Genomic DNA, 10,954 nt, shown 5'->3' with positions numbered 1-10,954 from the left:
GGGGGGGGGGGCGAAGGAAACCTCACAGGCTGCTGCGGGTGCCCTCAGAGAGCACCCCCAGGGCGGCCCAGCAGGACAGCGGGGCCAGGCCCACCCTGGCCACCTCAGGGCCACCAGGAGGCGGCGGCCAGCCACTGGCGGGGAGCCACCTGCCCAAAGGGCCTGGTGTTTCCCAGCCTCGCGGCTCAGAGCGGCACCAGCCACCTCCCAGATGCGCCTGGGCTCACGGTCAAGAGCGGGGGTCAACCATGAGAAAGAAGCCCGGAGCCCTGGGATCGAGGCTTCTATCTGAAGCCATCCCCCAAGAGCGCTGCTGACCGCTGCAGCGCCAGGAGCAGCTCAGGACAGGCATCCATTACGCGGACTCCGGGGGGAGAGGCTGGGTCCACGAGGCCACAAGCACAGGACGCCCCGCACCCCACTGGGGCTGTGCTGGGGGCAGAGAGCGCTGGTCTTCCTGAAGACCCGAGCTGCACGGGGGCATGTCGGCCTGCAGCCTGCACCCGGGGCAAGACGGGCCGTGATGCGTGAGGACGGCGGTGATGCCCCTCGGGCAGCACGTCCACACGGTCGAGCAGCACAGTGTTCCCAACAGCGGCTGAAATCAGCGTCACCACGAAGTCAAAGTGAAGGCTGTGGCAGACATGGGCGTTGGCGTGGCAGGCAGTACGCTCACACAGGCCGGGCACCAGGGCAACGCGGGGGCAGACGGACAGGAAACACCACGGATGCTGCACACAGACGTGTCCCCATCGTCCGGGGACACCACACGGACTGGACGTCCCCACGCCTCAACACCGTCATCCAGGTCACCACGGGCCATAGCACCTTCCCTCTTCTCCTGGAGGTCATGCTCCCCTCATAAGCAGGACCCCGAGACGCGAGGGAAGAGCCCCCAGAAGCGGAGCTGGACAGGAAGGCGAGCGGGTACACCCATGCTCGCACACACGCTTGCTCCCATACATACCCACACAACCTGACCCCAACCCCTGATCCGTGGCCCTGTGCTGACCGTGGAGGTCACAGGGTGCAGGCCGGCTGACCCTGGCCTTGGAGCCCTTCAACTGCGGGTGCCACAGGGAGGGGACGGTCACCCGTGTTTCCTAACACGTCACTGTAACATCAGCCCCCGGAAACGGCCATTCGAGACCACACCTGGAGGGCTGCATCCGGTCCCCCACCTCCAAGCAGGGCGGACCTGAGGGGCAGGACCCACCAGAGCGGGAGGCCTGGAGTGGCGTCAGGCCACGCGGCGCTGCCCCATCAGGACTCGCAGCTTAACACGCAGACGGGGCTGGGACCAGAATGCTCAGAGCTGAGCTGGTGACCAGAAGCAGCAGGGCCTCCAGCCGCACACAGATACCCTGGACGCACGGCTGCCGGGGCCCCTCCCCCACCCCGTCCCCGAGACCCGGGACCCAGTCCTCCGGCTCGGTTCGGCATGGTATCCCCCCCCCCCGCCCATTTGCTTGCAAGGCTTGCTTTTGCGTGCTGCCCAGAGCGGAGACCCACAATCCAGAGCTAGCTACCGAGACCCGTGGAAGAGGGGCAGCCCTGTTGCCTCCCAACACCCCCACAGGAAGGTGGGGGGCCCATCGGCTAACAGCCCCCCGTGGAGCTCACCCCGTGCTCTTCTCACACCCATGCCTACGAGGCAGCTGCTCCCCAGACAAGGCCACCCGCCGCGAACAGAGCCCACGCAGCGGGCTGGCCACGGAAGGCATGACCTCGTGGGCACAGCGGGGTGTGGGAGTGCCCACCAACACCCCCTGAGCCCAGGCCTCAGGAAAAGAGAGGACCCCAAAAGGGGCCCCCGGCCCTACACTCGTCTACTGAAGACCAGACAGAGGGAAATGAAGGAACCTCAGTCAAGGGAGATGTGTCCAGCAGACAAGATCCTGGAGCCAGAGAGAAAGAGGGGGGTCCTGGAACCACCTGGACTCAGACAGCTAGCTGAGCACACGCTGGCTGAGCCGACAGCCCTCTCTGTGCTCGCAGGACCTCTGGCCGGGCGTGCTTTCTCCAAGTCCTTCTGTGGGCACCTGATCCCGCGACGGGCACCACAGACCACACACCTGCAGACGAGAGGCCTGCCCGCCTCTGTGCCCTCCAGGCCCCTGGACATCAAACGCCAGCCCGGCTTTGATGTGCGGCTCCTCCAGAGGGATCAGATTCCCTGTGTGGGGATCTGAGGGAAGGCCTGTAAACAAGCCAGGGGACGGGCGCCCGCAATGGCTTCCAGACCTTCCCGGCCAATGAGCAGAGCTCTCCCTCCAAGAACAGCCGACTGGGGGTGGTCCAGAGCTTCAGCCGGCCCGAGCTCCCTGCAATGGAGACCTCACCAAAGCCCCAAGACTCTTGGAGGGAGCTGGGCCAAGGGCCTCCTGAGGACGACCCCTGGGACCCGACCTGCTCCCATGGCCCAGGCCCAGGCAGAGCCGCAGGCGTCACTCGAGGCCGGGCCTCCTGCGGAGCCTCCGTGGGTGCCCGCCCGCCCCTCGTCAGATGTCGCCCCAAACCAGCAGGATGATGCCAGCAGACCTGCTCCTCTGGTCAGGCCCGAGGCCAGTGGGGATGCCGGGCAGGGCCAAGGTGCTGCTGCTGTCGGCTTTCCGGACGCTCTTCCCTCACCACAAACGTGCCGTCCCCACAGGCGTGAGACGTCTGTCCACCTGGGGCCAGCTCCCGGCAGGGCCCTGTGCCGGGGGGACAAGCCAGGTATCTGGAGACCGTTCTGTTTACCTCATCTATTTGGGCCCGACCAGGACAGGCCGCCACAAACAGGTGTTGCCAACACAAGCCTGGTGCCTCTGAGTCCCCACACCGGAGCAAAGTGCACAAAAACCAACCCAAGCAACAGAGCTGAGACTTCGGTCTCAGGCCACCAGGAGGCCCGGCCCGAGGGGCCAGGCGACACGTACCCCTACACAGAGATGAGGTTACGAATGGAGGGAGCCACAGGGTCCTCTCCTCCAGGGAGGACCGAGCAGGGGCAGTTTCAAGAGGGAAGTTTCCTTTCCTTCCCAAGGAAAGATGGGGCACGGTGGCCAAGAACTCTGAGCGAACACCCTCCTCACCGTGACCATGGGCTGGTCCCCAAGTCCACAGGCAGCCCGCTCTGCAGCCCGCTGTGCCCCGGGGTCACACACCCTGAGGGAAGCACGCAGACAGCCTGCCCTTCCCAGGGACACTCGAAGCCCTATTTCATCCCAGTGAGATGGACGGTGCCGAGACAGCGCGGGTTCGGCCACAAAGCCAGGCAGGGAGCGGAGGGACCCCGAGCACCAGGGAAGAGCCTAGCCCGGGAGTCGCAGGCCCAGAGCCCCTCTCCCGGCGGCCCTCCCTGCAGCAGACAGCTGAGAGTCCACGCGGAGGCCAGCACCGCTTGCGGCTCCCAGCCCCACGGGGGCGCTGAGCACATACACGGCTGCAGCCCACAGGGAGGCCAGTCCAAGGGTGAGACACGCCAGATTTCAAAGCCCTCCATCCAACAAAGAATGTAAAAATATCTCATTTTCCTGTTAATCACATGTTCAAAGCCTAACATTTTGGACGCACTGAGTCAAGTCAATCATAATCCTAAAATTAATTGCACCTGTTCTCACTGTTCTTTTGATGTGGCTACCCAAAAAGTCCGAATTACCTCTGTGGCCCACACGTGGGGCACAGGTGGCATGTCCAGTGGCCGCTTAGTTGATCCAGATGCTGGTGGTCAGGGCAGGGCCACCGTGCAAAGGAGCTGCCACCTGCCCAACGGTGGGCCTGGGAGGCCGTGCTCCCCTCCGACAGCTCCCTGCCAAGAACAGCACCCCCGATGCTCTCGGACGCTTCCTGAAAGCATCAGAAAAACCAGCTTCCTGCTTATCCCACTCTGCGGGGACTTGGAATTCAGAGCTGCCAGCCCCCAGCCAACACGGGAGCCGCTGTGAGTCAGGGTGTGCCGTCCCCCCGTGAGGATCCATCTGGGGGCCATGCACGTGTCCACATCTGCAGCGTCCCTAAGGTGGCGGGCCGCCCCCCCATGGCCCCAGTGCGCATCACCAGCTCATCAGCCGTGACCCAGGGCTGAAGACGCCACCTGCCCTTCCTCGCGGGAATCCCACTCTGGTTGGTGAACACCAGCTCCCGCGAAAAGGCACACAACCTTCGAGATGAAACTCAGCACAGGGCCTATCTGCTGACCTTGCATTCTCCCCCTAGAATGCACCGTCAGCAGGGACTGGGAGCCCAGACAGGGAGCTGGCCGGCCTGCTCCCGTGCTCTACAGGGCAGCCCCCAACCGCATGGAGCCGCCGGCACGGGTGAGATCGCATCCGCACACCACCGCCGCACAGCTGCGGACAGGCGCTGGGAGGACGCGTCTAGAGAGAGCCATGCAGAGAGGACGTAAATTGCTCTGTGCGCAACAAAGGACATCCACGCCGGCACGTTTGTGGACGCCCCGTGGCCAACCACAGCTGCCCAGCCCCTCCTGGTGCAAGCCAGCTTCTCCCAAGGTTTGTCTCCACCCTGTTCGGTTCCTGACACTCCGTCAGCAGTTTCCCCGGCTGGCCGGTCCCGAAAGGCCCCTCCCGAGAGGCTCCTCAACCATTTTCACATCCAGCTCTGTCCCCCGACTGACCAGGGACCAGGTCCTGCGCATCGACACAGGGGACACGGATTCCTTTAGGACTCTAGTTTCCAGTGCGGCTCTTTTCGTTTCTACTTGTACCTCCTGGTGCCCCCTCTGGAGGGAGCGTCCTCACAGCACGGTGGCCGACGCCCTGCCTCCGGGCTCATCTCGCCAGCCAGGCCCAGCTTCCAGAGCAGGGGCCTGGGGTCTTCCCTCCCCCAGGCAGGACTCCTGGCCTGCATCCCCATCCAGCTCCTCCTGGTGGACCCCGCCTGCCCTTTGGTGGACCCGTCTCTGCAGCTTTCTCAGAGCACAGGTGAGGGGTAAACGTGTGGCTTTCCAGGCCTAGAATGGCTTTGTTCCATCCTCACCTCTGATACTTTGACAAATAGATAATTCTAGAATAAACACTTCCCCTACAGTTTTTGAAGGCACTGGTCAGCCACCTTCCCAGTGCTGTGGCTGGGAGCCCAAGGCCCTTCTGCAGGCCTGCCATGTTTCTGAGCGTCAGGAACAGACCCTTCAACCCCAGCCCTGGTGCTTCACGGTGGGGGTGGGGATCGGTCAGCCACAGCTGTGGGTCAAGTGCCACAAGCCCAGTCGTGTGTGCTGAAGTTCATAGGTCTGAGGACCTGCTGTCCTGCTCACTTGCCTGTGGAAGCCCCGGGGGCGGCGGGGGATCATGCTCACGTAATCCCCCCCGTTCTTGAAACAGCACCCCCAGTCCAGAGAGCCCTGAGGCTCACCGTCCCCAGAAAACCATCTCCAGTGCCAGCAGCACCAAGCATAAGGGGAACTAAGGCCTCCTGCCTTCTTACGCCTTATCTATCACCCATCTTTCCCCTCTTCCCTCCTTGCCCAGCCATGGCCCACCCCACCCAGATCCGGTGAGGCCACTGCCTGGGCTCTGAGTTGTATCTTCATGAAATCCTTCAGTGTCGGTCTAGCCGCTTTTTAGGAGGAAGACGAATGACACACTGTACTCCGTGAATTCTTCCTGCTTCTCGTTTCCGCTGCAGGGCCTTTGCACTTGCTGTCCCCTTGGCCCAGAAGGCTCCTTCCCAGATCCTGGTGCAGCTGAGACCTCCCCTGCCACCTAGAAAATGTTGCCCCGTGGCCTCCCAGGGTGCCGTCCCTTCTCTGTGACATCTTCTTGTAGCTCTGTACACCTGCCAATCAGCTCCTGTGCCTGGCTCGGGAGCTCGGGGAGGCCAGGCCCTGGCTGCCTGCTGCAGCCCCGCCTGGCCTGACAGGCCCAGACGAAAGAAGGACAAACTGACCCAGCCGCTGAGGGCAGGCACTCACGGCCCTGGAGCCTGAGCTTTGAGGAGCACCTCCTCCTCGGCTGTCCCGTCCTTCTTCCGAAAATAAGGGTTAACAGAAGCCCGGCCTCACCCCGCTGACGGGAGGGAAGCCCAGGTCAGACGACAGGCACCAGCAGCAGCACAGAAAGGCCACCACTGCTGACGACCACCGAAGCGGGGGCTGCCACGTCCTCCCTGGGGGCGCCGGAGGAGGCAGCAGAGGCTGGCTAAAAGGGAGGCAGCCCTGGATGCCAGGGCCCAGGCACGGGGGAGCAGAAGGGAGCCACCTGGTCTTGGCACAGCAGCCCCAACAGCCACTCATTAAAGGGACCAGCACATCAGAAACGGGAAGAGGAGCCCCCAACAGGACAATTCAGGTCGGGGGGCAGGAGTCGGCTGCTTGGGGCAGCAGGGGCCGTAGGCACCACGATCAGACCCGGTGGGATGTCCTATGGCGAGGCAGGAGGGCCCTACCCAGAGTCCCCTCTTCCACAAAGACAAACGTCAGGGCAGGGCCTGTTCTCAGGACTGGAGACCCAGTCACTCACCCCACTCTCACATCACCCTTGGGAGGCCCACAGACAGCAGACTACCAGCCCAGAGCCACACAGCGACCACCACACCCTCCCGCGGTCTCTTCCAGTCCACGGGCCAAGACCTTCACAAGTGGACGAAGACTTCCATGCCAAAATGACAGACCAAAAAGTAAAGTGCTACCATTCTGACGTCTTCAGGATTAACATTTAAACCATTAACTACCAGACAGAAACTGACACGTCAAACACCATTAAGTTTTTCTTTTTAAACGTGACCTGTTTTCACAATAACGAAGTTTTACATCTAAAGCATTGGTCCACGGAGGAGCCCAGGGTCCCGTTCCCCTCACTGCTCACCGAGACCTCCATAATGATAGAAACATGGCTCTGCCCTTCCAGGAGAAACGGCCCCACTGTCAGGACAGGAAACCCAGTAAAAAAGATGAGCTGTAGGAAGCCAGCACCTGCTGGGGGCAGCTAATGAACAGGCGGCCTCGTCTCAAACCAGTCCCCTCACCAGGATCACAGAGCCCAAAAGGCATGGCCTCGGACCACAGCAAACCTCAGGGCTGTGGCTCTGGACCAGCCCCACTGACCCAGCAGCATCCTCTCTACACAGCGGGGCAGGGCCCAGAACCTGCTCACCAACACTCACCTGGTCTGTGCAAAATGGCTGAGAAGCTCCCAGAGCGTCTGGCCCGAGCAGAAAGTGTCTTGCAACCTAGTGCCATCATCCAGCTGCAGAGCAATGCGAACCTGAGGGGTGCAGGCATAGGAAACCAGGTTAGCAGGGCGCCCGGGTGGCTCAGTCGTTAAGCGTCTGCCTTCAGCTCAGGGCGTGATCGCAGAGTCCTGGGATCGAGCCCCGCATCGGGCTCCCTGCTCCGCTGGGAAGCCTGCTTCTCCCTCTCACACTCCCCCACTTGTGTTCCCTCTCTCACTGGCTGTCTCTCTCTTTGTGTCAAATAAATAAATAAAATCTTCAAAAAAAAAAAAAAAAAAAGGAAACCAGGTTAGGAAGAAAAGCAGCTGCCTTGCCCTGGACCCACGTCCAAGTCTCAGACCACAGGGAAGACAGCCCTGTCCTTCGGGGCTCCTGGGATCTGTGGGCACGTGGGAAGCTGGCTCCTGGGGGTAAGCACGGCCCCCTGAACACTCTGCAAATGTCTGTTTGCTGCTGTCTTGTAAGTTATCATATTGGGGGTTAACCCATCACGTAGCAACAGATAGCGAGCGTGCTATGTCTCCTGAGCTTTCTTCACAAACGAGCACGCTGCTTTTGCGGCTCCGTGGTTAACAACTACATCCGTGAGGAGGGACTTGGGTCTATAACCCAAAAGAAAAGAAATTCCTCTCTGGTCCCTCTGCCGAGTGACAGACACACTAGGGCATGCGTGCACAGAGCCCGGAGGCGAGTGTGTGCCTGACACCTGCGAGCACCTCCCTCAGCCCCACCTGTCACAGCCGAGTGCTGGGTCCCCAGTCCCACTACGCTGCCACTCTGGCCAGACACACGGTCAAGTGCACATCTGCGCTGAATCCCAATCACAAGTGGGGAGTGCTCTGTGTGCAGGGGCAAGAGAATCTCCCTTCAATCCTGCAACCCCACCACCCCAAGGGAAGTCAGAGTTCCTTCCACTCGAAAGCTGGACAACCACAGGCATAAGGAAGAGAGGGATGCTGGGGCCGGTCCCCACCGCCCGACTCCTGGTGGGCTCCGGAGAGCTAACAGACGTGCTCGGGGCCCGAGCTTCCTCGCCTCTTGACAGGGATGGAGGCCGCCCTCCCTGCGGTGTCTGCAGGACCCACGGAGACACACAGAAGTGGGCTACCGGCACTGTGGTGGTCTCCACCCATGATAACCGTGGGGTCGGCCGCTCAATCTCAGAACCTAAAAGTTACTGATCTGATAGAAAGCTGCAGGCCGTGGTCAGAGACTCGGGCAGTGGTCCAGGGTGAAGCCTGAGGCCCTGGGCCACGGTCCTCCTTCCAAAACTAGGCTGCTCAACATCCCACAGAATGCTCCAGGCTCCAACTGCTTGGCGACTAGTCATCAGGCTGGGCAAGTGCTGCCGACAGACACAGCACAAGTACAAACTCAGAGCAAAGACTGAAAAGGCCCATTTCCAATCCACAGCTGAGCCCCGGACAGCAGTGCAGGTGTGGGGACACGAGCCTTGCCCAGCACACTGCCCTCCATTTACCCTCACGCTCCTCTGACGGCGGCAACAGACCGTCCCCTCTGCTCAGCATGCCGACGCATCCTGCAGCCCCAACAGCCTGAACACAAGAGCCAGGAACTATACTGCTGGCCACTCCCTGAGATCCACCTACCGTGTTCTCGGGCCCCTGGCGGCTCCGGGAGATGGGCACCATCTCCAGCTTGGCATTGTTGGGCAGATTGGCAAATCTCCACTGGAGAGAGAGGTCAAGCACGTTCCTCTGAAACCTGCAAAACAGGCCACAGCTCATGGGCTGCCTGCAGACCCTAACACAGCCCAGCTTCCATACGGTGCCCGGCACAGCCCTGCTAGGAGCAGGGGACAAGCCAGGCGATGTGCATGTCCATGCAGCAACTCCCCAGCCAGTGCCCCCAAGGCTGCAGGAACAGAGGTACAGCCTGCAAGCTTGCAGGGACAGAGCGGGTCCCTGTCTGCAGTGGGTCTTCCAATGGAAAGAGAAAGTGGACACTGACTCAGCTTTGTGCATACAAGCACAAAAAGAGAGGGAGAAACCAGAAATGGGTCACCCTCTGAGGCAGACCAAGGGACTGCCCTCCCCCCTCCCCCATGTAAAGCAGCAACAGGCTGAAATACAGGCTCAGAAAATAAACACACACCCAGCGGTGACTGACAGGTGTGTACCTAGCTCTGCTCGGAAAGTTCCAAATTGCTTCTGGCAGGTGTGTGTGTTGGCGGGGGGGGGGGGGGAACGGGGGGACAAAAAGAGCACAGGGCTCTGTAACAGCATGCCAGGGGACAGCCAGCATGGAGCACAGCCCTGGGATTCTCAGCAGCAGGGGCAAGGCCCAAGAAAGCAGGCTCCCACACCACGGGCTCTTCTCTGTCCCTGATGTGAAGACAGCCATACCATTAAGACATGCTGCTAAGGTGAAAAACTCCTCAGGTGGGACAGAAACCCATACCCTACCAAGACGGGGTTCTGACCCTTTTGTTGTTTAAGACCACTTGAGAATCCGGTGGAAGCCCTCTCTCTAGAAAAATGCCCACACAAGAGACCCATGCAACTTCCTCTTGCCCTCAGAGCCCCACCAGGAACTTACACAACCAAATGCACAAAAACCCTCTGCAAAGACCCCTAAAAAGACACATCCACATCCTAACCCCCAGAGCCCAGGAATGTGACCTTACTTGAAAATAAGGACCTTGCAGATATAACTGAGTTAAGGATCTCGAGATGAGGTCATCCTGGATTGGGGTGGGCCCCTAAATCCAATGACAAGTGTCCTTATAGGAAACAGAAGAGGAAAAGACACACAACACAGAGGGAGAAGGCCACATGAGGAGGAGGCAGAGGCTGAGGGCAGCCACAAGCCAAGGAGCCCGGGAGCCACCAGAAGCTGGGAGAGATAAGGGAGGCTTCTCGCCTACAGTCTCGCAGGGAGTGTGGCCCTGCCCGCGCCTTGATTTTGGGTTTCTGTGAGAAAATGAGCGTGTGGGCTCCAGCCCCCAGGCAGGGCACTGGGGAGGCGTGGACGGACTTGGACCCGAGCAAACTCACTTCAGATCGTATTCGCTGGGGTTGAAGTCCTGTCGCCGGCATGTGTCCTCCAGAACCTAGGAGTCAGAGGACAGGCCTGTGAGCCGCTGGGTCCGGCCTGGTGGCTGGGTTGGCAGGCACACAGTCCACCTCTCGATGAACTAACTGGCTTTGCCAGACCGAGCTTAGTACAGACCCCATGATGGACTGTCCACTCGGCAGATCCACGCACCTCGCCTGCATCTCCTCCTCGCCCTGCCTCTCCTCACTGGGCCTGCCTCGTCTGTCGCCGGCCTGCGGGACAGCCCACCACCACAGACCTCTTGCTACACGCTTTGCGAACAGAGTTCAAACTCGGGCCCCACCGCCTGTAGGGCTTCACCGTCCTCTCCACGAGCCGCCGGCACAGACGTCTCCCCGCTTCTGGGCCCGGCGAGCACACTGCTCAGTCCGCCACCGCCCCACCGTGGGGGCGCCTCCCGGCACACCCCGGCGTACCCTCCCGGTACGCGCACCCGCCCCTGGACAGCGGGGCCCCGAGAAGACTTTCTCATGCAACAGCTGTCCCGGAGAAAGTGCAGCGCGTGACTCAGCAAATCAGTTTCCAGGCGCCAAGGCCGCACACCCGGGGGACACCCGGCCGGAGGACGCCCCGGGACGAGAACACGGCTCGGGGCTCTGCCGGGAACTCCGTAGGGAGGAAGGAGGTGCTGCCCCCCGACTCCCGCCAGTCCGACCCCAGCACCATAGGGACCCACGGAGCCCCTGAGCCGGGAGGCCGG

General features: G+C 61.3%; 1 protein-coding gene across 1 annotated transcript in view; it reads right to left on the bottom strand.

The window, feature by feature from the left end:
• The window catches only part of ASPSCR1 (ASPSCR1 tether for SLC2A4, UBX domain containing), a 24,881-nt gene extending 13,933 nt beyond the window's left edge, over window positions 1-10,948 (bottom strand). The window contains 5 exon segments of the mRNA XM_034640249.1: window positions 6,420-6,437; window positions 7,098-7,208; window positions 8,787-8,901; window positions 10,194-10,249; window positions 10,538-10,948. Coding sequence (XP_034496140.1) covers window positions 6,420-6,437; window positions 7,098-7,208; window positions 8,787-8,901; window positions 10,194-10,249; window positions 10,538-10,726 — 489 coding nt within the window. The 5' untranslated portion in view covers window positions 10,727-10,948.
• Window positions 10,949-10,954: the final 6 nt, after the last annotated feature.

Source organism: Ailuropoda melanoleuca, chromosome 13 (assembly GCF_002007445.2).
Source record: "Ailuropoda melanoleuca isolate Jingjing chromosome 13, ASM200744v2, whole genome shotgun sequence".
NCBI classification, from domain to species: domain Eukaryota; kingdom Metazoa; phylum Chordata; class Mammalia; order Carnivora; family Ursidae; genus Ailuropoda; species Ailuropoda melanoleuca.
Note: the sequence above shows the minus strand (reverse complement) of the source record. Positions and strands in the feature narration are given on the sequence as shown.